The sequence below is a fragment of the Podospora pseudopauciseta genome, chromosome 4 (genome assembly GCF_035222475.1).
Source record: "Podospora pseudopauciseta strain CBS 411.78 chromosome 4, whole genome shotgun sequence".
NCBI classification, from domain to species: Eukaryota; Fungi; Ascomycota; class Sordariomycetes; order Sordariales; family Podosporaceae; genus Podospora; species Podospora pseudopauciseta.
The window spans coordinates 2,057,205-2,083,319 of record NC_085894.1 but is presented as its reverse complement, the minus strand read 5'-3'; the positions used below and the strand labels follow the sequence as shown (position 1 = coordinate 2,083,319).

General features: G+C 54.3%; 7 protein-coding genes across 7 annotated transcripts; 4 read left to right on the top strand and 3 right to left on the bottom strand.

Annotated features, from left to right (window-relative positions):
• The first annotated feature begins 591 nt into the window (after positions 1–591).
• QC763_409540 (uncharacterized protein) lies at positions 592–7,102 on the top strand. The gene is made up of 2 exons (XM_062912583.1): positions 592–6,310; positions 6,367–7,102. Exons 1-2 carry the CDS (start codon positions 2,102–2,104, stop codon positions 6,709–6,711), a joined length of 4,554 nt encoding a protein of 1,517 aa, XP_062765763.1. The 5' UTR covers positions 592–2,101; the 3' UTR covers positions 6,712–7,102.
• Positions 7,103–9,430: 2,328 nt separating this feature from the next.
• On the top strand, positions 9,431–10,355 carry QC763_409550 (uncharacterized protein; the record flags this gene model as incomplete). The annotated part of the gene is made up of 4 exons (XM_062912584.1): positions 9,431–9,443; positions 9,653–9,892; positions 9,953–10,030; positions 10,093–10,355. 4 exons carry the CDS (start codon positions 9,431–9,433, stop codon positions 10,353–10,355), a joined length of 594 nt encoding a protein of 197 aa, XP_062765762.1.
• Positions 10,356–11,118: 763 nt separating this feature from the next.
• On the bottom strand, positions 11,119–12,337 carry QC763_409560 (uncharacterized protein; the record flags this gene model as incomplete). Its single annotated transcript, XM_062912585.1, has 2 exons — positions 11,119–11,846; positions 12,259–12,337. 2 exons carry the CDS (start codon positions 12,335–12,337, stop codon positions 11,119–11,121), a joined length of 807 nt encoding a protein of 268 aa, XP_062765761.1.
• Positions 12,338–12,547: 210 nt separating this feature from the next.
• Positions 12,548–13,741, top strand: QC763_409570 (uncharacterized protein; the record flags this gene model as incomplete). The annotated part of the gene is made up of 1 exon (XM_062912586.1): positions 12,548–13,741. One exon carries the CDS (start codon positions 12,548–12,550, stop codon positions 13,739–13,741), a length of 1,194 nt encoding a protein of 397 aa, XP_062765760.1.
• Positions 13,742–14,236: 495 nt separating this feature from the next.
• Positions 14,237–17,097, bottom strand: QC763_409580 (uncharacterized protein; the record flags this gene model as incomplete). Its single annotated transcript, XM_062912587.1, has 6 exons — positions 14,237–14,909; positions 14,964–15,031; positions 15,201–16,696; positions 16,755–16,828; positions 16,888–16,959; positions 17,019–17,097. The coding sequence occupies 6 exons, from the start codon at positions 17,095–17,097 to the stop codon at positions 14,389–14,391; spliced, it is 2,310 nt and encodes a 769-aa protein (XP_062765759.1). The 3' UTR covers positions 14,237–14,388.
• A 3,014-nt stretch (positions 17,098–20,111) lies between these two features.
• Positions 20,112–20,608, bottom strand: QC763_0066140 (uncharacterized protein; the record flags this gene model as incomplete). The annotated part of the gene is made up of 2 exons (XM_062905916.1): positions 20,200–20,608; positions 20,112–20,129 (listed from the first exon to the last, which is right to left on the bottom strand). The coding sequence occupies exons 1-2, from the start codon at positions 20,398–20,400 to the stop codon at positions 20,112–20,114; spliced, it is 219 nt and encodes a 72-aa protein (XP_062765758.1). The 5' UTR covers positions 20,401–20,608.
• A 382-nt stretch (positions 20,609–20,990) lies between these two features.
• Positions 20,991–25,929, top strand: QC763_409590 (uncharacterized protein). The gene is made up of 5 exons (XM_062912588.1): positions 20,991–22,044; positions 22,111–22,206; positions 22,557–23,753; positions 23,806–24,749; positions 24,806–25,929. The coding sequence occupies exons 1-5, from the start codon at positions 21,929–21,931 to the stop codon at positions 25,252–25,254; spliced, it is 2,802 nt and encodes a 933-aa protein (XP_062765757.1). The 5' UTR covers positions 20,991–21,928; the 3' UTR covers positions 25,255–25,929.
• Positions 25,930–26,115: the final 186 nt, after the last annotated feature.

The following is a 26,115-nucleotide window of genomic DNA, read 5'->3' as shown; positions in this document are numbered from 1 at the left end:
AAGAAGAGGGTACGTAAGGCTTCGAAGCCAAGACGTGAGCTCAGATATTGGAAATTGGGGGATTACATGATGGAATGAGAGAATGCCTGTCAATCCAGTGATGTGTAGTAAGGATCGAGTCACAGAGAGAGTGCCGCGGCGCGGCGTATATACTCCATCGGAAATCAAAGAAGAGATCGGATGGCAGAGTCCCCGGGGCTGTGTTGTTCACATGTCACAAAGGGCATTGTCTCGATATATGGCCAAGTTTGAGATGAATGCTACTGTTAGAGTCCTTGTTCCCATCAGAGACATTATATGCCGAGAATAGAGGCGGCATCTGACAAAGAAATTGGTGTCCGATCAAGCCCCTGTCTTGACAGATCTTAGGCTGTTAATGCCAGATCTAACCATCGCCGCTTGGCCGTGCTCAGCTTAGCTCCGGGGTTGAGATTACGTTTTGAGCTGCAAGTGAGGCCCATCGAGAGGCCTCATTGCAGAAAGAAAAATGCTTGTCAGGTTCAGACGAACGGGATAATCCGTTATGCCCGAGACACCACTGAAGAATTGCTCCTCTCTGCCCCTCCATGTGCCCCTCATCACCTCCCAATAGCCTCAACCAGCCATCCCTGTGTAGCCCGGAGCATCTTGTCCACATCCCCTGTGATTGGCTGAAGGCCGAGCAGCCATGCTACGTCATGCGTCTCGGTTCTGTGTGCTAGGAAATGACGTCAATGTCAGGTAATAAATCCCTAGAGGGATGAGGATAGAGAGAGGGAGGAAGGTATTGAGGTTTCGGGGCAACTTTCTCAGGGTCTCGGGGCTGGGTTTACTACCTGATATTTATGGAATCAGACACCACCGAGCAAACGGCTTCCTGCAGGAGTTCTGGATCAGACTGTGGAGCCGATCTTCAGCGGGGCCGATGAAACGGGCCCCGCTTGTTTCTTCTGGTAACCTGAATTGGGCGATTGGGAGCACACCGGGAGCTCCTAGGTTTTGTTGAAGCCAACAGCTTCACAGCTGTATGTAAGAAATTGGGGGGTAGATCTGGGCTGGGATGGGATGTCTCGGCAGGTACCTTACCTACTCCAAAAACCTTACCTAACTGCGCTATGATACGATGCAGGAAGCAACGCCGTTTTAACCGCACGAGGTGTGATGCTCACCCATGGGCCATGGACCACCATCCATCATCAGCTAGGCACTTCTGCGGGCTCTTGGAACGTCTTGGCGGAGACTATTCCATTTGATGGGATAGAGAGAGGGAAAAGTCCTCGGAAAAACATCCGCCACTCGGGGGTCCTCATTCATCTGTTCTTTTTGCGCTTACTTGCCACCCAGCGTGTCGACCGAGCCCCCAGTCCCCTCTCTCCTGTCGTCAAACACTTCCCTCTCCCACATCCAGCTCCCTGGGACGCACACTTGAGCGGGAGGCGCTTTCCCGGCGGGTGCCCCCTCTACACTTGTCACTAGAACTCTAGGTTCTGGCTTCAGACCAGGCCGACACCTCGACCGTCTCCATCGGTCTTTTGCACTTGCGGCACCACATCGACACGTGAATCGCACCGCCCGGCACCGCAACGAACCTGGCGATTGACAACAAACGACCATTTTGTCCCCTCTGTTCCCCCTAGTCCTCCTGTTACCATCCCACCGTCCTATATTCCCTCCTCCCACAGCCGACCTGATCAACATCCGACAGTGGCTCAACTGGCTGCAAACCGACCTTGGAACGATCAGAAAACCTACACTTAACGTACTGTGCTCTCTTTTGCCCCGCCGCTCGCCCAAAGATCTGCAAAGCCAGGGGCCAAGATCAACCACACCACCCTGACCTGGTGTGCGACCCGCCTCTGCTCACCTGCCCGCCCTGTGATCAGGTTTTGACATCCATTTCCCAGAATCCCATCCCCCGTTGCTGGACCCTCTTAATTACGTCTCGTGAATTGGAGGGCCAAGGTGCTTCGCTTCGTAGGTCCCTCGGTCAAAGCTGCCATCCCGCACAACACAACTACACGACAAAACACAATCCGGTCTCGCTCGACAGGGCCACACAGCTAGAAGGAATCTGACAAATATTTTTGGGCGACGGAATAATTGATCGGGCCGTGGTGTCTTGATGTCCGAGGGGAATGATTGTATAACTCGGTCTGCCGCGGAAGCTGGTCCTAACGACGAGGCTACTAGGTCTCGCGACGACGTCTTGCCCGGCATGAATCCAAAAGGAGGTGCCCCAGAGGATGGGAAACCGACACTTGACAGAATCGCCACCGACGTGGGCGACAAAGAGGAGGTATGCACCGAGTCATCGACAACTGGAACCACCCATGTTGACACAGGTACTTCCATCCCAAGTGAGGTTATGCAGTCGCCAACGGCCATGTCGACCGCCGTGTCATCATGGAGTGCGTCTGAAGATCGCCAGCTCGGTCAGGGGACCGCTCAGGATCCCACAGATCGCGTCTTTCCCATCCGATCCGTCATCAGTGTTGGGGAGCCTGGGCCGATGGGGAGAAAGTCGACCGAGCAGGAACCGCGACGGAAGATGTCGCTTTCAGAGCCAGGACACACGCCAATCCCTCCGACCCCAGGTTTCGGCAATGGGAAACAACTGGAGCTACATTCGGAGCGTACTCCATTTGCACGGGGCCGGTCTGCAGTTGCGGCTTCGCTACCTGTGACTCCGGCAGCCGCTCCGTGGTCGCCACCTGCTCCCACTGCGCGAGAGCGTCGACAACAGACTGTGTCAGGGTCGCTCTCCAGCATTCAAGCGGACGCAGAAAGATACGGCAATCCCATGCCGCTCTCTCTGGCCGATTCATCCGACGAGGAGCAGGCTGTAACCGAAACACCGAGTCGTGCCGAGGAAACCCTATCAGAACGCAAATCCTCCATCGCCCCGTCGATTCCCGACTCGCTCTACACAACTCGCTTCACGCATGTCATGACGGACGAGGGACACGCCGTCATCACAGGGCGGGACGGGAAGCTGCAGCGGTGCGAGGATGAGCCCATTCATACCCCTGGGGCGGTCCAAGGGTTTGGCATGCTTCTGACCCTGCGTGAAGACGCCGAGGGCCGGTTGCAAGTACGGCACGTCAGTGAAAACTCACAAAAAATCATTGGGTACCGACCCCAGGAGCTGTTCGCACTCGGCGATTTTCTGGATATCCTCAGCGATGAGCAGGCCGATAATCTGCTGGACCATGTTGACTTCATTAGAGACGAGGATGCAGATCCAGCAACCAACGGTCCCGAGGTCTTCAGTCTGTCTCTCCGCCCGCCAAATCATGACAAATCTGTCAAGCTGTGGTGTGCCATTCACACTAACCCGGCCCATCCCAATCTCATCGTGTGCGAATTTGAGTTGGACAATGACCTTCAAAATCCATTACGCCCTGTCGATGAAGACACGCTTAATCTGCCAGAAGATACACTGCAGTCGAACCCGACCTTGGAAGAGCTCACCGAGTCCACCGAGATTCTGAGCAAACCGTTGCGGGTGTTGAGGAGCGCGCGAAAGCGTAGGGGAGAGGCCGGCGCCATGCAGGTGTTCGACATTATGAGCCAAGTGCAGGAACAGCTCGCCAACGCTCCAAACCTAGAGATCTTTCTGAAAATTCTGGTGGGCATTGTCAAAGAGTTGACAGGTTTTCATCGCGTCATGATTTACCAGTTCGATTCCATGTTTAACGGCAAGGTGGTCACGGAGCTTGTCGACCCAGCACTCACCAGGGATCTGTACAAGGGACTGCATTTTCCTGCCTCTGACATTCCGAAACAGGCGCGTGAACTGTACAAGCTCAACAAAGTTCGCCTTCTCTATGATCGAGACCTCGAAACGGCCAGAATTGTGTGCCGGTCGACAGAGGACCTCGAAGTGCCCCTGGACATGACCCATTCCTACCTCCGGGCCATGTCACCAATTCATCTCAAATACCTCGCCAACATGGCTGTTCGCTCCTCCATGTCGATATCGATTAATGCCTTTGGCGACCTGTGGGGGCTGATTGCCTGCCACTCGTATGGCCCCAAGGGCATGCGAGTCTCGTTTCCCATCAGGAAGATGTGCCGGCTGGTCGGCGACACAGTTTCGCGCAACATTGAACGCCTCTCCTACGCATCGCGTCTGCAAGCTCGCAAACTGATCAACACCGTGCCCACCGAACACAACCCGTCGGGCTACATCATTGCCTCCTCCGACGACTTGCTCAAGCTCTTCGATGCCGATTTTGGAATGCTTTCTATTCGAGAAGAGACCAAGATTCTAGGAAAGGTTGAGCATTCTCAAGAGGCCCTGGCAATGCTCGAGTATCTCCGGCTTCGGAAATTCACCTCCGTCCTCACCACGCAAGACGTCAAGGTTGACTTTCCCGATTTGCATTACCCGCCCGGGTTTCAGGTCATCGCTGGTCTGCTATACGTCCCCTTGAGCGTCGGCGGCAATGATTTCATCGTTTTCTTCCGCAGGGGCCAGGTCAAGGAAGTCAAGTGGGCGGGAAATCCGTATGAGAAAACCTTTAAAGAAGGGACAGAGGCCTACCTCCAGCCGCGGACGAGTTTCAAGGTGTGGAACGAGACCGTGGTGGGCAAGAGCCGAGACTGGTCTGAGGAACAGGTCGAGACGGCCGCAGTGCTGTGCTTGGTCTACGGCAAGTTCATCGAGGTCTGGCGGCAGAAGGAGGCGGCGCTGCAGAGCAGCCGGCTCACAAGACTCTTGCTGGCAAACTCGGCCCACGAAGTGCGCACGCCGCTCAACGCCATCATTAACTACCTCGAGATCGCGCTGGAAGGCTCCCTGGATCAGGAAACCAGAGACAATCTGTCACGTTCCCACTCGGCGTCAAAGTCGTTGATTTATGTCATCAATGACCTGCTGGATCTCACCAAAACCGAGGAGGGCCAGGAGCTCGTCAAGGACGAGATTTTTGACCTGCCAGCCTGCGTCCGGGAAGGGACGGAGCCCTTCAAAAACGATGCCAGGCGGAAGGGCATCGAATACGAGTTCATCGAGCATCCGGGGCTCCCAAAGTTCGTGTATGGGGACCAACGTCGCGTCCGACAGGCAGTTGCCAACGTGACAGCGAATGCCGTGCAGCACACATCGGCCGGTCATGTCAGGGTCGAGCTGTACCTGGCCGAACTCCTTGAGCGTCGAGTTCGGGTCGAGATCGTGGTGCAGGACACGGGCTCGGGTATGAGCAATACCCAGCTCGATGCCTTGTTTAGAGATCTCGAACAAGTCTCTACGGATGAGGGTGACGATATGTTCAGTCCGCTCGAGGGCGCCCACGACAAGGAAAAACCGGAAAAGGACAGAACGCTTGGGTTGGGGCTGGCAGTAGTGGCGCGTATCTTGCGAAACATGGACGGCCAACTTCGGCTCAAATCTGAGCCGGGCAAAGGATCTCGCTTTGTTATGCAGTTGCCGTTTGAGCTTCCCGAGGATGCCGCCTCGGCAGACGGGACAGCGACAGCCTCGGGTGCCCTGTCAGAGACCTCCAGAACTGGATCCGTCGCGACAGCGTCGACACCTCGACCCACTGACGGAGAGGTCATCGTCGTCAACAGGGGAAGCGGCGGAACCACCCATACCAACCAGTCGATATCAGCAAAGAAAAGCTTTGACGACTCCATAAGCACGCACAGCCACCGTAGCATAGCCAGCAAGAGCAGTGCCAAGAGTGGGATGAGCGACGCCGAACGGTTAATCGATGCTATCCAGACACCCATCACCTGGGGCGAGTTGGACCCTGAATTAGCCAAACGACGACGGAGCTCACGAGGCGCATATTACAATCCACCAGCACCAGGTACCAAAGACGGCCATGGAACACGCTCTCTGAGCCCTACAAGGCGGGTCAGGCCATCTGAACCTACTCGGTCAGGCTCTTCTCCCACCAACATCAAACAGCAGTCGCAACCTCTCACCGAACCCCCTGCCTCTCACGAAAGCCCACCGGGAGTGCGGTTCATCAATGACTCCAGGACCCCGCTGAAACCTGTACGCATACCAGACGAGTACCACGACAAGCCATCGCTGCCTCAGCACAGCGAGACGTCGGGTATCCTCTTTGAAATCCCGCCCACCCCTGACGTTCGAGAGGACACCCGGGAGGTTGCCGCCTCGACGAGTGCGGGCGAGGTTGCTGCCACGCCAGGCTTGGAAGTCCTCGTTGCCGAGGACGATCCGATCAACCTCAAGGTTTTGAGGAAGCGGTTGGAAAAGGCTGGGCACAAGGTTTCCCATGCGCTGAACGGCGAAGATTGCGCGACAATGTATGGGGAGAAACCTAGAGGCTATGATGTGGTGCTCATGGATATGCAGGTAAGTTTCTCTCTCTCGTCTTGCCTTGGTCGCAACCCTTTGCTAATAACGAGCAGATGCCCATCGTGGACGGCCTTACTAGCACCAAGATGATCAGGACATTCGAGACATCGAGCAGCCGCCCCCAGCCCCCCGAACTGTCCGCCATTGCGCAGAACCATGGGAGAATACCAATCATTGCGGTCTCGGCGAGCTTGGTGGAGAGGGAAAAGGACACGTATGTTGATGCGGGATTTGACGGGTGGATTCTGAAGCCCATCGACTTCAAGAGGTTGGAGGAGCTGTTGAAAGGGATTGTGGATGATGGGGTGAGGGAGAGGGCGTTGTATGTGCCGGGAGAGTGGGAGAGGGGGGGCTGGTTTGCTGCGAGGAGTGGGCAGCAGGAGGCGATGGTGAATTAGGGTGTCACTACTGCGAAGAGTAGAAGGGGGAGTGGGTACTTCGTCTGGGATTGAGAAGGTTACGACTGGTGGGATCAGGGGTGTGCTCGGAAGAACGATGTTGTTTGCTGGGTGACCTGAATCATAAGACCTGCTGCCACACTTGGAGGGTAGAAGAACAACGTTTGGAACAGTCCTGGCTTTAGAGGAGGGGAGCGGGAAGCGAGGCGTTTTTTCTTTTGTGTGTGTGTGTGTGTCTTTTTCGAAGATGGGTCACAATAAAGAAGGGGGGAGGAGTTGGGAAGGATGAAATTGGATTGGGGCTGTTGCTTTTGCCCGATTCAGAAGGCTGATGATACCATTCATATATATTAGCTGATTAAAACCATAAACCTATTACCTACCTATGTGGCCGTGTCTTGTCCAAGAATCTGGGGTTAGTGAAAATTGTCGGAAGATAAAAATGCGGATGGAGTGTAGACACTTGGGCTCTTAGATGACAACTTTATGGTGTGGAAGGTGAGACTGTTGGTTACGGCTGCTGATGCTCGTTCAGTAATCCCCATCTCCCAAATATTTCCTTTTCCACTAGGACCTTAACCATATCACGTCTCTGAAGTCGTATGCTCTCCCTACCCATTGTTTTTTCCCCTCTGAAATTTTCACATCCCAACATACCGTCTTCGGTACCTCTCAGCTCCTTCCCTTCTCATCATCAGGGCACCGCAAGACAGCGGGCGAAACTCCGATTATATTTCGGCCGGCGTCAAGGTTTTTTTTTTTTTTTTTTTTTGTTCGGGGATGAGTTTTCTTTCTGTGGTGGTTGGTTTATTAGTTGAAACGTGAATGGGAAAGAGAGGTAGACTCTTTGCAGAGTCATTTCCAAGCTGCTGGGAGGTGGTGTGTGCCTGTTTGTTTGCCCCTGAGAGGGGGGTGTGATTCATTGTATTGTTGTAGGCTTGGAGGGATGCAACGAGTTGTGTCATGTTGCTAGCATAATCCATAATCAAGTATTCTTGGGGGGAGAGTAAGACGGTGAAGAGGCAATTCATCAAGGGAAGGGAATCTATGATAACCAGCAGACACGTATTTGACCTGACAGTCAGAAGGGTGACTGAGAGCTGAAGAGGATACCGGTACTCTCTCTCCTCGCGCTTGGGATCTGTCACAGCCTCCCTCCTTTTTGTACCTGTAGCAGCAAACTTCATTGAGTCCTAGAAAGTGAACTGACTGACGTATGCAGGTTGCGTGACAGCTGCAGTTCTGAACACGACAGAGAGCTACGACTTGATGTCAAGGCGGTGCGGTGCCTCCTCCTCCTCAAACAAAACATTGTCAAAGAAAAACGCGTCCCAACACGAACACGGGCGGCAATCAATTAAACTCGAAACACCACCAACCCAACCAATCCCATCGTCCCAAAGCACCCCAAGGTGGGGGCGGACAAGGGGGGTTATGCTTATCCCTCACACTGGAACTTGGCTTTGGCAGCTTTGCCCCCCGTTTCAGAATATCAGCGGTCTGGACCACCGGCAGAAGCTGGACCCCTTCTGCAGCATCAGGACCCCGAAGGGTGCTGCTATTCATGCTTGATATATATATATATAGAGAGAGGGAGAGAGAGAGAGAGAGAGAGAGAGAGAGAGAGAGAGAGAGAGAGAGAGAGAGAGAGAGAGAGAGAGAGAGAGAAAGGGAAAGGGAATATCATGTTAACCGCCCGTCATCCTAATATTTGGCAATCTAATATCACCTGCGCCAGCCGTTCAAGTTGCAGTTGCATCGAGATCGTCGCTAGCCCGTCGCATCCAAGGGCAAGGCTTCGTATTTTCGTGGGATGCATTTTGACATTTCGCTTAGGCCTTTTTTGGTACCTTTTTGTGATTCCGTCACCAGGGATTTTGTGGTTGTAATCTGCATACTAATGAACGTTGAAGCCTTCCCTCTGACAAACCACATTTTGCATCATTGTCCACCTGGGTGTCGTGACCCTCCTGTTCAACAAAAAATATCAGTGTGTGTGCGAGAAAAAGAGAGAGAGAGAGAGAGAGAGAGAGAGACAGGCCATCCATGGGAACCCATGTCTACCCGATTGCGGGGAAAGTGGATTTTCCTCTTTCACAGATGTGGTGGAAGCTTTTGGCCTGTCTCAGATTGTGGCATGTGTACCACTGAACAGAGAGAACCTGAAGCTGTGAATTGGCTGTCAAACTTGTCCCCGCGCCCTGCCTTCATCAGATAGGTGCATTGGGGGGTCGATGACACAGATCCGGGTGATTCTTCAAGGTCCTAGTAGGGAGACATACCAAAGCAGGTCCGGAACTTGATAGAACCTGACGGCCTTGTTGACGGGGGGTATCCTATTGTTGTTATATGTGTGGTGGTGGTTGTGGTTGTCTGATGAGGCGCGGCGGCGCGGGCCACGATGATCCGCTTTTTTAAGGGTCACACCCGCCTCACATAATAAACCTTGACATTACTCTCCAGCCGCCATTTTCCCCTTTTCTTCCTTCTTTCCTTCTCTTCCTCTCCTCCCAGCTTGCTGCGACCACGGAAGTTTTTCTGTTCCACTGCTTCTTCTTCTTCTTCTTCTTCTTCTTCTTCTTCTTCTTCTTCTCTCCTCTCTTCCACACACGAGCACGACAACGCCCCAGTCAGCTTTGCGACAACGCAGCAGCTTTCCTTCATCTTCAACAACAACTGGACCAACATCGTTAGTTGATACTCATCAGCCACCGCCATCATGCCTGGAATCCGTAAGTTTCCCCATCACATTGGCTTTATCTCCTCGATCATCCATCGCGACGGCCCTGCCTGTCCCCCTCGGCCATTTTGATGCCGTTGCCACGCGTGCGACTATGCTCGGAAGCCATGTGTCGCGTCGGACAAGGCAAGAGAAGCGAGAAGCGAGAAGCGGCTGGAAAAGAGGAATATCGTGAGCTAACCGCTTTTGGCGCATAAACAGCATTCGGCGCTCTCGACAACCTGAAGGGCAAGCTCAAGGCTGCCTTCAAGAGCCGGGCCGAGAAGAAGGCGAAGAAGGACGCTGAGAAGGCCAAGAAGGACGAGGCGGCCCCGGCTGCTGCTACTGGTGAGAGCAGCACTGCTGCTCCCGCCGCGGCCGCTGGTACCGCTGTCACTGCTGGCACCGAGGCCACCAAGACCGAGACGGCCCCGGCGGCTGCCCCTGTTGAGACTCCGGCTGGTGAGTTGTGTCTGGTTTCGGAAGTCAGGGGAACCTTGGAAAAAAACTAACAAATGATAGCCGCTACTGAAGCTGCTACTGAAGCTGCTCCCGCTGCTGCTGCCGAGGAGAAGAAGGAGGAGGCTCCCGCCCCAGCTGGTTCGTATCTTTGACGGTAGAAAGAAAAACAAAAGTTGAGATGTGCTAACATTAAGGTTTAGCTGCCCCCGCTGCTGAGACCACCGCCGCGGCTGCTGCTCCGACAGCTGCCACCGAGCCGACCCCCGCTCCTGCTCCGGCCCCAGTCGCTGCTGAGCCGGCTCCTGCTCCCGCCGTGGAGACCCCTGCTCCCGCTCCCGCTCCCGCTCCCGCTCCCGCTGTCGAGGAGGAGAAGAAGGAGGAGGCGGCTGCTGCTCCGGCTGTCGAGGCCACTCCTGCCTCGGCTGCTGCTCCTGCTGCGGCTACCACCACCACTACTGCCTAAGCGCCCCTCACCCCCCCCTTCCATAACGAAACGAACGAAGTCGACGGCATAACGAAATACCAAAATGACCATGGCTTTGGTTGCGCGGGAAGCTTGGCGATATTGAGTCGAGTTGGGGTTGAATCTGTTGTCCCTTTTTTTTTATTTTTCTTCTTTTTTTTCTCTTTTTTCTCTCTTTTTTTTTGTGTTGCGGGGCGCTTTTGTTGCTTGGGAAAGGGAAACCAACGGTAATGAATTGCCGAACGAGATACCAATTGCTTTTTTTGTTGTTTTTATACTTTTGCTGTTGAAGCAAGGAGGGAGGGGAACCGGGTAGCTGAGACGGTTATGTGTGTGTGCTGCTTCGATACCCCCACCTGCCGGCCGTTAATAATGAATGAGATGGAGTTGGCGTGAGAGCCGCCGCTGTTTTCTCGAAGTGATTCTAGAGGAGCCAAAAGAGCAGCTGTGCGTATTCCATGGTTGGCACATCTTGCTGAATCACAGACTGAAGTCCAAAAAAACAGCCGTCCGAGCAGCTCATTCTCATAGTTCGAGAAACTAGGGGCGATATCCATACGCTGCACTTAAAAAACTAGATATATCCCTCCTTTTCAGCCGACAAGCGAGTAGCCAACCTCTCCAGCAGCCCTCCCCATCTCGACCAACCTCCTCCTCATCCCCTCCGCCGTCTTTCTTTCTTCCCCCTTCCCCAAACAAGAAAAATCGGCCCGCTCAACCCAGCTCCCGACCCCGTGCTGCAGCACATTCCTCGCCCGCTTCTTCATCCCCTCCCCCCATCCGCCCTCCCAACCGACCCGTGAAGCGTCACCCGTTGCTTACCCCCCGAATACACTCCCCGATGGAGGATGTTGTTATCGTAAAACACCAAATCCCCCGCCTTCAGCTCCACCACCACTTGCCCCTCCAAATCACCCCCATGAGGATCAGCCTCTCGCTCCGCTGCCGTCCGCGGCCGCGAATGCGACCCCGGCATCAAAACCAAACTGTTGTCGTCATACAACGGCAAATTCCACTGCGTGTGAGAGTACACCTCCCCCGGTTTCCACACCCTCTCCCGTTCCTCCTCCTCCGTCGCCGAGGCGGGAATGTCGTCCCTATGCCAGGAGAGCTCGAACCCTTTCCCGTCGCTGGGCCCACACAGCAGGTTGAACAGTTCCATCACCAGGCCGTCAGGCGGAGGGAGGGAGAGGATTTCCCGGGAGAGGGAGAGCAGCGCGGGGGAGAAGTAGAGCTTGACAAAAGCCTCGCGTTGGGAGGGGGGGAGGGGGAGGGAAGGGTGGAGGAGGTGTTGGACGCCCCAGATGCCAGCCGAGTGCGGGACTAGGGAGGGGTCCCAGGGGGGGAATTGTTTGCCTGTGGTGCGGACGTGGGGCCATTGGCCGGCAGAGGAGAGGGAGATGAGAGTGGATGAGGCGGTGCGGAGGGCGGAGAGGGTGGAGGGGGGTAGGAAGGAGGGGATTATCACGTAGCCGTGGGTTGTTAGCCGGGCTAGGGGGTGGTCATTGTGAGGATGGGAGAGGCGAACAGTGATTGGAAAAGGGGTGGGATAGCAGGGATGGGGTTGTCAAACGGGATGGATGGGTGAGGATGTGGGTTAGGTGAGGTTAGAAAGCAGAGTTGGAGATGCGCGGGGGAGGCTGGGGGTTGGGGAAGTTCTTAAGAAGAGAAAGTGTGGGGTAGGTAATGCGCGATGATGCAGGACGAGAATTGCTTGTCAGGAAATGTTCAAAGAAAGAAGGAAAGAGAAAAGCTTTTTATGCGGGACTATCCGGGGGCTGTTTGGGGTAGTTTCTGGGGAAGATCCACGCACAAAAGATCCTCGACGGGGCGTACGTATGTATGCTTCAAGGGTGGCTTTCGCATGGCTGCGGTGCTACCCTGAAGCATCCAGTGTCTTCACTTTGATGAAGCACATAGATTTGTTGCTCGACATCTCTGGTCGGTGATGGTAAAGGAGGGGCAAGTGTTATAAACGACATAATCCAATTAAAGAAGAAGCACGTGCTTTCGCGACACAGAACACAGAACACGGCACTGCCATGACATCCCCGCTCGTCTGGAATATTCCTTGGATCGCGAACGTCATCGAGCAACCGTCACAAAGATCAGCTCTTGTTTGGAGAGGAATTGAGCCCTAGATCGATTGGCCCTCACAACCCTCATTCGGTTCCTTCTCAAATCATTTCAGAATGGTCGGCCGAAAACGCAAATCTGCCCCTGCTGCCGCAGTGGAAGAGCCAGTATCAACGTCAAGGCCCCAGCGCGCAGCGTCATCATCCACAGGCAAAACCAGCAAATACTTTGACCCCTCCCCTTCAGACTCCGAATCACCAGACCCCCTCGCCAAAGCCAAGCCAACCGCCCCGAAAAGACGCGGCAGAGGCCGTCCAGCAAAGAAAGCCAAGAAGCAGCTCGAACCTGAATCTGATCCAGACGACGACAACGAGTTCAAAGACAACCCCCAAGAGGAAGCCAAACCAAAATCAGACTCCGATTCCGACTCCGACTCCGACTCCGACGCCCCCCCAAAAGTGACATACACCCCCCTCCCCACCCTCCGCCCCGAAGGCACCACCCCCTACCGTCCTCACGCCCTCCACCCCAACACCCTCCTCTTCCTCTCGGACCTCAAAGCCAACAACAAGCGCTCCTGGCTCAAGCTCCACGACAAGGAGTACCGCCGCGCTCTCGCCGACTGGGAGTCTTACGTCACCTGCTTGACCGAAAAGATCACCTCGCTCGACCCTACCGTGCCTGAGCTCCCTTTTAAGGACGTCAACTTTAGAATTTACCGGGATGTTCGTTTCAGTAACGACCCCACACCTTACAAGCCTCACTTCTCGGCTGCGTTCAGCAGGACAGGTCGTAAGGGCCCCTATGCGTGTTATTATGTTCACGTGGAACCTGATGGGAACAGTTTTGTGGGTGGGGGGCTGTGGCATCCTGACGGGGCCGCTTTGGGGAGGCTGAGGGCTAGTGTTGATGAGCGGCCTGATCGATGGAGGAGGGCGCTCACCGAACCGGCATTTAGGCGGATTTTCCTCCTGCAAGGGGAAAAGAAGGGCAGGGGAAAGGGGAAGAAAAACCGGGAAGAGGAGGAACAAGACGCAATGGAGGCGTACGCCGAGATGAACAGAGGGAACGCGCTCAAGACCAGGCCGAAGGGGTTTCATCCCGAGCATAGGGATATGCGGCTGCTCAAGTTGAGGAATCATACTGTTTGGAAGAAGGTGGATGATGGGGTTTGGACGAGGGAGGGGGGCTTGGAGGGGGAGGTGATGGATGTAGTGGGGGGGATGGTTGGGTTTGTGACGCATTTGAACAGGATTGTGATGCCTGATCCGGGGGATGAGGATGATAGTGAGGAGGAGGAGGAGGAGTGAGGTGTGCTGGAGGGTCGGTTGGGAAAGCAACTGGCTCTGGGTTTGTTGTCTGTATACTATTGTCACGGCATCAAAGCGAGGCTCAGAGGAGAACAAGGTGTGGGGCTCGGGAGGAGCAGTGCCGCTTCGGCTGTATTTAGACACCACTTCGTAGGGAGCTTTGCTCCCCTTTTCCTTTCCCTCGCGCAATAACACTTACCCTAGACCTTGGTCGGCACTGTGACAACTATTTCACTTTTTCCATTTACTTTTTATTTTTATCTATCTATTTATTTTTTATTTTTATTTATTTATTTTTTTGTTATATTTTTTTAATATTTTTTTATATTTTTTTTTTAATTTTTTTTAATTTTTTTTATATTTTTTTTTTTTGCTGCCTGGGTTGCTGTTCTGGATATTTTTCGGCTGGCGATTTAGCAGGATACCCAGCTTGATATACGCGCAGCTTACTGTTTTTTGTTTCTGGCACTTTTGTTCTACAAGCAGAATCAGGGTTGGGAAAAGTCAGCATGATGTATTCCAATTTATGCCATCCAACCCCAGCATCAACATCAAACTTACCTCCCACCCCCAGCTCCAGCGTTGATAATCTACCTCCCTTGACCAACCCTTGACCCCTAAACCCCCCTACATGATCTCTATGCAAACTAAGCCCTATAAACCCCAACATTACTCGCAAAAGTGTTCCTGTTCTCCGCCCACCCACTGCCCCCCACCATCCCCCCATCCCTCGTCACCATCTCCCTCGTCCCGATCGTGTTGAGGTTATAAACCGCCACATTCTCCGCCCTCCCCTCCACGCTCGTGATCCTCTGCTGGCACGTCTGCCCCGCATCAAACGTGCTGCAAGCCGTGGAGTAATTATCAAAGAAAGAATACAACCCCGCCCCGTAAACCAACACATTCCTGCTGCTCATCACCCTCAATCCCCACGCCGCCGGGCAGTTCCCCGCGATCCCCACACACTGAGCGCGGTAGTCGGGGTCGGAGTACTTCGCCACGGGCGGGAACGGAACAAGGGAGTTGGGAACGGGAGCGAAATAGGGCGACTCGGTCTGGATCTGGCCGAGGAAGATGTCCGAGGTGGAGGTGAGCTGGTATTGGTAGAGGACGTGGTGTTCTGAGCCTGTCCCCCAGAGCCAGAGGGGGCCGGTGGTGGATTCGATTACTTTTTGTTTTCAGCAACACACAATCCAACAGCGTACAGATGAGGAGACCTTACGCAGTCCACGACCAGTATAAATCGTAATCTGAGTGTTCAACTGCTCATCGATATCGTGATCCGCCGTCCTATCATCATCGCCATCTCAGTCAGCATTTCATCGCCCCTTGACGGTAGCAAGATAGGTAGGTAGGTAGGTAGGTAGGTAGGTAGGTAGGTAGGTAGGTAGGTAGGTAGGTAGGTAGGTAGGTAGGTAGGTAGGTGGGTAGGTAGGTGGGTGGGTAGGTGTGTGCTCACCACAGCCAAACATTCTCCATGTACAAACCCTTCGCCCCCTTGGTGACATGCATCGCCATGAACGCCACAACACAGTTCCGATCGACACTCCCATTCCCCGGCTTCTTCAAACACTGCCCAATCTGCTGCTGCGTGCCCGTAAACCCCCCAATCCGTACGTGCACATCCCACATGCCACTCGGCTGGCCCCCATTGGTGGCAAGGTTATACTCTATGCAAATCGCTCCAGCCTGCGCATTCTGCGTGGCGACGATGAAATCACTCAGCTCGACATACCCCTGCTGACCAGACGTCGTCCCCACCTGAACAACAGGCCGGGGGTTGCTCATGTCGTTAAAGTAACCACCAGAAGATAAAATAACAGGGTAGGCCTCCCCGACGATCTTGGCAGAGGGGGGGATGACGATGGTGGAAGTGACGCGGTAGAGGCCGTGGTCGAGAAGCAAGATCTTGTTTTGGGCAACGGCCGTGTTGATTGCGTTTTGGAGAGCGGATGTGTCGTCGGCTGCCGCGTCGCCTCTGGCGCCAAAGGCGCGGACCGAGAGGAACGACGAGGCGGGGACGGATTCGTATTGGGGTTTGGACCGGACGTAGTACCGCCCGTCGGAGGTCAGGAGGGAGGCAGGGCGTGGGTTGGGGTTGATCGGTCCCGAGAAACGGGGGGCGTTGGTGCCGCGGTCGAGGAGGTGGCCTAGGGCCCAGGCTGGGATCGTGGTTGAGCCTGATGTGCCGCCGAGCATGGTCCCACTTGGGCCTTGGACTGCGACGGCGACGTTGTTAAGTTGGATATTCTCGATGACGAGACTTCCCCCAGTTGGGGGGTTGGCGGAGGGTGTCCAGGCCGTCTTGATGGCGACCGGGGTGTTGCTGAAGGTGCTGTCAAAGAGGGTGACGGAACCAACGTTGATGTTGCTTGGACCGCCGGCAGAAAGGTCAAGACCGACACCGCAGTTGTTTATAGACAGCCCATGGTATGTCCAGCCCCAGTTCCAGATCTGGATGATGGCCGTCTTGCAATTGTTGAATTTCATGTTCCGCATCGTGTATTGCTGATTGCCCATGCTGGCACCGGTAGCGCCGCCGTTGAAAGTAAGATCGGCCATCATGCCTCCGCTACCCTCCTCGATAAACAGACCAACGTGGACGACGTCGGGCGTGGATGGCATGTTGAACACGATGTTCTGCAGACTGGTCGCCTGAGAGGTAGGCCAGTGCATGCCTGTTGCTGCCCTCCCCGGGGCGATGGCAGTGGTGTCGATGACAAAGTTGCGGACCTGGCGGAAGAAGACATTGACCGCCTTCCAGTTGAGAACCTCGGTGTAGTACGGGTTGCCGTCGATCAGCCCGAACCCCTGGAAGTTGGCCGTGGCCTTGAGGGTAGGTGGAGCGGAAGCATCGCCGACAAGATGGGTGAAGTACGCTGGCAGGATCGAGGAAGAGATGAGGTAAGTGCCTGCCGGGAAGTAAACGATTGCAGGAGTTGTGGTAGTGGATGCCTTTCTTGTGTGTTAGCATTGCTTCCTCGGAGCGTAGGCCCGCAACAGTTCGACATACACATCCCCTGTTGCAAGGATTCCCAGCATTGATGGCAGCATTGATAGCAACAGTATCGTCAGTTATTCCATCACCTATTGTTAACAACACGAATTAGCTTTCGGTCTCTTCTGGCAACTTCAAGATGTCTTACCCCTGGCGCCATAGTCCCTCACATTGCGGAAGACTGGATAGTTTGGCTGAGCAAACGGCGCAATGCCTCGATCTGCCTCAAACGTTAGCAGCCGTCCTCAACCTGATCAGAACAGATAAAGAGAAGCTCACGAGGAATATCTCCAAGCCAAAAAGCCTGCACCGCCGAAGCAGCAATGGCAACAGCCACCAACAACGAGCTGGAACGCATGACAAGCAACAATACCTATCGTCCGCCGGTGCGTGGAGGAGAAGCGGAAAAGAAAAGTCTGTCCTGCCCTTACTTCCGACTGACTTTTGTATGTGTCCGCAGAGGCTGAGTGCCGTGGTTGACAAAAGTGAAACCTTGTTTCTCGTCATTCCGCGGTTGGCCAGTCTCAGGGGTAATCATACCTTCAGCATTCCGGGAAGCTGGGACAAGACACAACAACCTGGCCTTGCTGAGCCCGTGAAACAAAACACCAACGCACACGTGCATGGTTCTGAGATGGTGGGGAAGAGGAGAAAGTGACGATGTTGTGTTCCAATACCAAAGCCCTCGGGGCCAGCCACCTCAGCCATGGATGGATGGTGACGACGCTAGTCAATGCCACACGGTTCCGGGCAAAAGCAACATGTGTCTGTGATTTTCCGTGTAGTTTGTTCCCGAGTGCCCCTCGATGACTGTCTCATGTAACCATCACCTCCGGCAAGCCAAGCTTCAGTCCTGCCATCAACTGAGATGTGAGGTTACCGCCAGGCCACCGCCCGACCCCGAATGAACACGTACGCGGGCGCCATACCGGTGTATATCCCAAAAACAACCATCAACCCCGATTATGTCTTGCGATTGATGTCTGAGGAACTTTGATACTGGCACTTGTTCCATCGAAGGGAGCATGAACGAAGTCAAATCATTGGACGGAATTCCTGGCCATGATCCGGCCCGTCGTCGGTTGCTCCGCCCGCATTACCCGAGTACATAATCGATACTCCCGCGTGAACAAGCCATTTTCGATTGCTGAGCATGTTTCCATGTTTCTTCATGAAAGAAACAGAGGTAAAAAGCGATAGCTCACTCGAGTACGGCATGCCTCACGGCTGAGGGTGTTGGGAATAACGGCAGGTGAGCGAGCTCAAAGGCATCCTGTGATGTTGGTCCGTATCAATCCAGATGCAGTCTCCTCGGGACTTCCCAAGACAAGGCGCGGCAAAATGCGGAAAGAAGCGAATGGTCTGGGGTTAAGAAATGGATATGATGGGAGACGTTCAACTAGATGAAGGGGTCAACTACAACCCCTGGTCCGGGCCGCAGCATTTGATTCGCTCGGCCGGCCGAACTTCCCAGCTAGAGACGAAGGTGAATGCAAGAAATAAGGCCGGATACTACCAGCCAGAAGGCCCCGGGTGACCTGAACAGACATGTGGGGAGTCGATCAAAAACCCCTTCTCGAGAGCTAAGGAGTGCTGTTCTGGTTACGTCTGACCTGTCCAGGTAGCTTACCAAGTTAGTAAGGTAGCACGATGTGTAGGTAAAGTTACTTGGGAGTGTTACACCAAATGACCACTACCTGTCAGCTTTTGCTGCAAAAAGATTCCTGCAGAGTAGGAGGTGTAGATGCCCAAATGACCTCGATGATCTCCTGAGACAGGAAATCTCAGGTTCGCGGTGGGAATAGGTCCAGCAGCTTTGTCATCCCTCACTGTTACGGACCGTCGTCGGCGTATTTTTTTTATTTTTATTTTTCAGCCTGAGGCTCACATTTCGATCCGAGGCTCTGCAACATTTTCACATGGCTCTTTCTTGCTTAGCCAAATGCTCATGGCCGATGAGGTTATCGGCCGAAGCCTTCTCCCCTCCTCGTCCGGAGATCATCCAGCTGTCTTAACCAGAAATACTTGCAAACCCCTGGTCATTGCAGGACTAATGTCTCTTGATAATCCAAACGAACCGAGCAACAGGCCGTGGGTGCTGAATAGCCATGTTGGGCTTGTTGAAATCCTGAGTAGCCAACGACATATGACGAGTCCAGCTGCGGATAACCCTAATCGCATCCCCAGATCAGGCTTGCCGCGTGACGGAAGTAAACACCGAGAGGTATGCATTATCTCATCTATGGGAAGAGGGGGAATGTGGTCAGGCCGTCCCGAGATGGTGTTGTGCGTGATGGTGTTGTGCGTGATGTTGACTCCATTGCATAGGTCGGTAGTTAGCGTGCTCCCCCCCCCCCCCTCTCTCTCTCTCTCTCTCTCTCTCTCTCCACCCATGAGCTTTGGCATCAACCTATGGTCGACGAGCACCCCCTCAGGCCCTGGATGCCGAGCAAGCCGTGGGGGAAAGAGGAGGTCTGTGTTCTCACAGGTGTCACACGCTCTGAGAAGGAGCTGTTTTGTCATGGATACACCACCAGTGAGGCCAGGAAGCTATCATCCACGTGGCGATATTCGGCTCACGACCGGCGGCGGCAGGCAGACAGTCTTGGGCCTCCAGACGCAGTGCATTTTGCCTATTTTCAAAGACGCAGGCGACATATTAGATGCGATAGTAGGCTCAATACCTGGGGAAGACGTCGGGTGTAGGCGAGGTGTTACTATCGGTGCAGATTCCCCATGCTTCTCCAACCCACACACGCCGCGTACACTTTTGTTGCCGCCGTCAAGATAGTCCAGTACGTAGTCTGTCCAGGTATCTATACTCACATGCGTCTTGCTGATCTGAACCTCTTGAACCTGCCGCCCCTGGCTGCTCCAGCTGTTCGGCGCGGTCAAGGTCTGGGACGGGCAACCGGCCATATCATAATGTCCAGGAGTTTGCAGGGTCGGAAGAAAGGATTTTTTTCGTTGTTAGCAAGGAGAGGCCAGTGACGAGATGAGCGACGGTATTTCATGTTCCGCACCACAATCAGACGTGAAGGGCGAAGGGCGGTAAAGTTGATGAGGGCTTCATCCCGCCAGGCCAGGCACGTCCAAGTTTCTCTCCCGTTTCTCCGCATTTTGCGAGCGGGGCCCCGCACTAATAATCCGGAGCGAACAGGGGGGTTGAATTCTCCAAGCGTTTTCCCCAAAGTGGCGCCCGCCTCCACACCTCCAACACCTGCTGACGTCGAGACCAAGGTACTCCGCGTTTGTGAACGTTGGGATCCTCCGAGAGAGATTTGTTTGGGGATCTTGGGATATCATGTGAAAGTAGACTTGGTGATTCTCGTGTTCGAGATAGTTCGCCATACCTTGGTATGTCTCTGTCGTTTAGCAGCTCCGCTGGATCTACAATCCTGACTTAGACATCCCCACGACCCCGGACAAGACTGGTAAAGTTTGAGCTCCGAAAACTGACCAGCAGGAGGTTGGAAAGCGGTTCCTCGGTTCCGTGGCTTTCAGATGTTTGGTGCTTTGGTTGAGATGCACCCCGCTTTCTAGTGTAACACCCACAGAGCTCGGCTCTTTCCCCCGTCGATGGTACCGTCAATGGGACTGTTATGATGCGCTTTGTTGCGGGTGGTTCGCTGCAAGATGACCAGGCAAAGCTTGCTTTCATCGACAAGACGGGGAACAGGGCAGCGGTTCGTTGGGAAAGATTGACGTAGGCATAATGCAGAGTTCGAGTCCAGAGAGAAGGAGGTCTGAGCCCTGGGAGACGCGACAGAAAAGAGACTGAAAAGCAAGGATACAAAGAGTATCGACAAATAAGAACGATGGGAATACCGGTGTGCTATCCTCAATAGATCCCCTCAGCTGTGTTCGAGAACAATTTTTTGGGGGGTGGATTGGGTGAGAAGATGAGATGAGATGGCGTCGCGGGGCTACAGCGGGTCAGAAATCTTGGCAGCTGTTGAATGCGGAGATGAGAGAGAGCACAGACCACTCTGTGCACCAAACACCCACATTTCCCCAGATTTCTCTTTTGAGTTCCGCAAAACAACTTCCAGCTGGCCTGAAGGTGCCGTCATCCTGAGCAATCAGCTACCTAGGTACTGATGCTATCTGTAGCTGTTAGGTGGCTGTATCTATCTGTGGATAAGCATTGAGCTGGCTAGCTATAGCTGAAATCATGCCATGTCATTTACTGTCAATTCCCATCAGATGCTGCTTTGACATACCCACCTAGTGTAGGCCATCTCTGTCACAGACGGTTGGAGCCCAGAAAAGGGAAGCTGGTCGCGCCGCCGCCGTTCTCCTCTTTGCGGCTTCTCTTTGCAGCTCCTCCCCACACTCCGTTTCTTCCGACTACCGAAGTCCCTCTTTTTCCCCGCCTCCGCGTTTTGTTGGCGCTGGAAACGCACCTCTCCCGCTCCCCTGCCTCGCTTGTTGCTTGTGTGCCTGGACCTGATCTTCCATCGTTGTTTGTGTCTTTTTTCTCCGCTTCTGTGTCTCTCTCCACGTCTCTCCATCTCACTCAGGAGACCTTACCCATCCATCCATCCATCCATCCATCCAAACCCTCCAAGCAGCTACAGCAATCTTGACATTCACCTTTATCCAATCCAGGATTGCGCCACAGGAGGAGGAGAAACGGTACACCCACGAGCGAGTCAGGCCCACCGCTCCCGCACACCGTCTCAGTTCCCAGTTCGACTTCTCGCCCACCCCCGCAATCTCTGCGGAACTGTTTCCTTGTCGTCATCTGACGTCGGGCTGCTCCAAGGCCTGCTTTATCTTTGAAGATTGAAGCGTGGTTATTTCTCAGGGATCAGAGAGGGGTGACGTCCAGCCAGCAAGCAAGCAACCAGTCACGATTCAGGGGAGAGCATCTGGCTGATATCCTACCGACACCACACAACACACAAGCAACAGGACCAAGCATGTCTTGTGCTGCTTGATCCAGATCCAGATCCAGATCCAGATCCGGCCAACACATTCCTGTCCCTCCCCTCACGCCGACACAGACACGGCACCGGCACCCCGCAAACCTCGCCGTCTAATTATTTGGTCCCAGCTCCCCCTTCCCACCGCCCCCCTCTTCTTCCCCCTTCCCCCCTCCCCCACACTCTCCAGCCTTTGTGGCTTTCTCCTCCCTCTCCACCGGGCCTGCTGTATACAGTACAAGCTGTCTGTACCTTCACGCCATGCGCCCCCTACAATCCATCGAGACTCCCGCCCCAGCCACTGCCGACGAGAATGGGGAAACCCGGCAGCAGAAGCCCAAGACGCTGCCGTGCAAGTACTGTAGCAAATGCTTCAGGTCGGTACCGCTCTACCTGGGACCTAACAAGTGTCGCATATTGACTTACGTTACCTTCTGTATTAGGCGCGTGGAACATGTTCAGAGGCACGAAAGGACTCACACCAAGGAAAAGCCCTTTTCCTGCGAGTGGCCTAGGTGTGGAAAGCACTTTGGACGACGGTAAGCTGCTCACTATCTTTTATCCCACTATTCAGGACCCCTCAGTTTGGCTGCTTGGTAGCTTCTGCTGGGCCGCTGTCCTGGTGACCTCGCTCGTATGCTTCTGTTGCCGCAACTGCATGCGTTTGGCGCGCGTGGGACGTGGGTTCACACTACCCCCCTCAGCACCCCCGTGCCCCATGCCCCATGCCCCATGCCCCATGCTCCATGCTCCATGCTCCATGCTCCATGCCCTATGCCCTTCAGGTCACCTCCCAGTCTCAACATCACCGCATCGTGTCTGCCCCGTCGGCGCGCACCGACCTGCCTCCCGTCTTCGAGAAAGCATAGCATACTGACATGGACATCAGAGATTTGCTCTCCCGTCACCATAAGCTTGTCCATTCCAACGAGGCGGCTAGCAACAGAGATGGCGGTGGCCACAGACCGCGGAAGCCCTCGACGGCGGGCGCTGGCATAGGACCTGTTGATGACCATGGTGATGTCAAGATGCTCGGTATGCAACCGCAACCGCAGCAGCAGCAGCAGCAGCAGCAGCAACCGCAACCACCACCGCATCAAATGTATCGACAGGAAGTCTTGCAGCCTACCGTTGTCTCGCCGATCGCCCCTGACCCGCGCATGTCAGCGCGGGCGCCAGCCTGCAATCTTGACCTCTTATCTGACGCAGCTACGCATCTTGCTTCGGCCGGCGAAGTCAGCAACATGCAGCCATCCATGATGTCCGGCATCTCGGACCACCAGCCGCCTCCGCCGCCGCTTGCTCCGGTGAAAACGTATCACGACAGTAACCCTTACGGGGATCGTGTTCGGGAGCAGGACCCGGGTGTCATGTCTGGTGTATACCAGACCCAGCCGGCCCCTTTTGAGGATTACAATTTGTTTTTGGATGATTATGGGACGCAGCATTTCCTCCCACCAGGGCTCGAAATGGATCAAGGTTTCGGATCGTGGTCTCGTCTAGGGGGCGACATGCGTGGGCCGTCGAAGCCTGCTTCTGCCTTCCCGTCTCGATTCCCGTCACTGCAGCCTGATGCCCGAGATCCAAATGACGGTTCAAGGATGCATGAAGATGGGATGCAGGCTCCCAACTGGAGAATTGCCGGAGCGAATCATATCGCCGTCAAAAACAGGCTGGATGAGTTTTCGTCGGTGCTTCCCAACGACTTTGTGTTTCCATCTCGACATACTCTCAACAGGTTTCTCGACGGATACATCAGTGGGTTCCACGAACACCTACCTTTTCTCCATTTACCAAGCCTGGCACCCATAGATTTGGCACCCGAGCTCTTGTTGGCCGTCCTTGCGGTGGGAGCTCAGTACCGTTTTGAAACAAACCGCGGCCATGCCCTGTGGTATGCTGCAAAGGCTGTGGCCCTGGAACAGATTCGCCGAAGACATAGCCATGAGGTACATGGATTGCTTCCAACACCAGCCGCCTACAGCCCGCACTCGACTCGACCCTCCCCAAGCTCCGGTTTCAGGCACTCGTTTCCGTCAGTACATCAAGACCGCCCCATGACTCAGGAGACGCACAGAGAGCCTTAGTAATGATCCCTTCCCTGCATCTGGTCTGAAGTTTGCTAACAAACACTCCAGTTCTCCGAACACTCCACACGCCCGTCTTGAGACCATCCAAGCCATCCTTTTGCTGTTTTCGGTTGGGCTTTGGGGCCCCAAAGCCATCCTCCAGGAAGCCCTTGGCTTGCAGAGCCAACTCGCTGTGCTAGTCCGGGAGGAGGGACTGATCGCGGAGTCTAATCAACAGACAGTTGACCACGAGACCTGGGTCCGACATGAATCGGCCACTCGCACGAAGCTTGTCGCATTTTGCTTCTTCAATCTCTGCAGCATCGCTTATAACACCCCGCCAATGTTACTAACATCCGATGTTCACCTCTTCCTGCCCAGCCCGTCTCGACTATGGAGGGCAGAGACAAGCTGGCAGTGGCAAGAAGCACGCCAGACCTGCCAATTTGTCGACATCACCCTGCAAGACGCGTTTATGAGGCTCCTCAACCGCTCGTCTCAAGTTCCACCTCCACCGCTTACCTCGCTCGGAAACTATGTTCTCATCCACGCCCTCATTCAGCATATCTTCCTTCTCAAGCAGACATCGTTTACCAGCCTCTCGCCATACGACTTTCGACGGGGGATGAAGCCGGAAGACGTCGAAGACGTTACTCACGCTTTGCGGGTGTGGCAGACCGGAGTAGAGCAGCATCGGCAGATCAGAACGAACGAATCAGGAGGACCGGCATCGGCAGACAACTTTTCTGGCGGACCAGTGGCTTTCAACTCGGCAGCGCTGTTGAGGCTGGCGTACATCAGGCTTTACACCGACCTGAGCCCCAGCCGGAGTCTGGAGACGAGGGATCATGTTTTGATTGCGTCAGCGTTCAGTGACGCACCGCTGTTGGTGAGAAACAAGAGGCTGAACGGAGCGGTGGTACCGGCTGTGCATGCGCTGGCCCATTTGGTGAAGGTAGGGGTGAACTATGTGGCGAGGACGAAGAGTTTGGAGTGGAGTATGCAGCATTCTTGTAGGTGTTTCTTCGGTTTGACTCTGATATGAAGTGGTACTAACCGAATGAAATAGTGTGCAACCTCGAATGCGCCATCCTTCTTTCCAAGTGGCTCTTGACGCTCTCCGCCATAGGCCCGGCCGACCAACCTCTGTCAGTGGAGGAGAAACATGTTTTGGACATGGTTTGCCGAATGCTCGACGAGACAGAATTTGCCGTGCCGATTGATCCTTCGTTGGGTGGCGGGAATGGGGGAGCTTCGTCGTCGGCTAGTCACCACGGCGGGGGCCATCACCAGTCTCGTTCGATCGACATGAATGCTTCTGCTTCGACGGATAGCACAAAGCTTCGACAGCTAGCTTGTGCGGTAGTGAGGCTGTGGGCAGAAACGTTCAAGGGGGCACATATCTTTGAGATTTTGAGGATTATGGCGGCGGGGCTGGACGGGTATGGGGATCTGATTGAGAAACCGAGGGATCGGACACCGTTGGGAAAGTTTGTGGGTGGTCAGGGCTTGGGGTGAGAGGATAGGAGGGGTGGATGAGTGTTGAAGGGACGCCACGTTGGTGGTTAACTAGGAGGAAGCCGCCCGTTGGAGGAGGCGAAGCCGAGCCGGGTCTGTCAGATTTCCAACAACGACGCATTTACCGGTAATGTGGAAGTCGAGAAATGGTTGAATGTGGCCAAGCTGGATGGCGACGAGATATCGGGCCCTATCGCCCTCCATGGCACGACCTTTTTGGCATTGCTGCTACACCGTCTTTGCCTAGCGGAAGGGGGCATGCTAGAGCCGGTTGTGGAGGGCTTTTGGCAGGGAGTAAACGGACTTGGCTGATGCCGATTCGGGAGAAGGCAAGAATTGTGAAGACGTGGGAGAGATGACACGGAACAATGGCTTGGTGTAGTGCGAGAGCTCGCTGAGTTACTGATACCACTGCTGTTGTTTCGAGGAGACTGACATTCGAATCACGATGGCTAATGGGCATATGCCTGTTTGTCGTTCAAGCATTTTGCACACATATCCATCCTATTATCTATATACCATGAATTCAAATCTTGGGAAGACGCATTTTGTTACATTCCGACTGAGAAGGCCGAGGCTCAACCAAGCTGGGAAATCCACTGGGCTGGTTGTCAACCCTATCTAGATCGATGACATTACGGAGATGCCCCTTCTTCAGTCAGTTGCAATTTTCTTTACAACTTTTTGCTCAACACCCCTGTGCTTTGTTCTTCCAGGGTGAGTTCCCCACCACAGACACCAAACCATCAAACTGACAAACAGCAAAAACAACAAGGTGATTCCTTTACCTGTTCTCTTACGATTGTCTGTTTGAACAACGAAAAAAGAATTTGGCACTAGCGAGATAGGGGTAACCGCCAG

What these genes read in the sequence shown, in the direction of transcription:
- QC763_409540 (XM_062912583.1), top strand. Translation starts at nt 2,102, where the DNA reads ATGTCCGAGGGGAATGATTGTATAACTCGGTCTGCCGCGGAAGCTGGT. An exon ending in TGGTGCTCATGGATATGCAG is followed by an intron (nt 6,311 to 6,366) that starts GTAAGTTTCTCT and finishes AATAACGAGCAG; the next exon opens with ATGCCCATCGTGGACGGCCT.
- QC763_409590 (XM_062912588.1), top strand. Translation starts at nt 21,929, where the DNA reads ATGCGCCCCCTACAATCCATCGAGACTCCCGCCCCAGCCACTGCCGAC. An exon ending in GGAAAGCACTTTGGACGACG is followed by an intron (nt 22,207 to 22,556) that starts GTAAGCTGCTCA and finishes CATGGACATCAG; the next exon opens with AGATTTGCTCTCCCGTCACC. An exon ending in GAGACGCACAGAGAGCCTTA is followed by an intron (nt 23,754 to 23,805) that starts GTAATGATCCCT and finishes CAAACACTCCAG; the next exon opens with TTCTCCGAACACTCCACACG.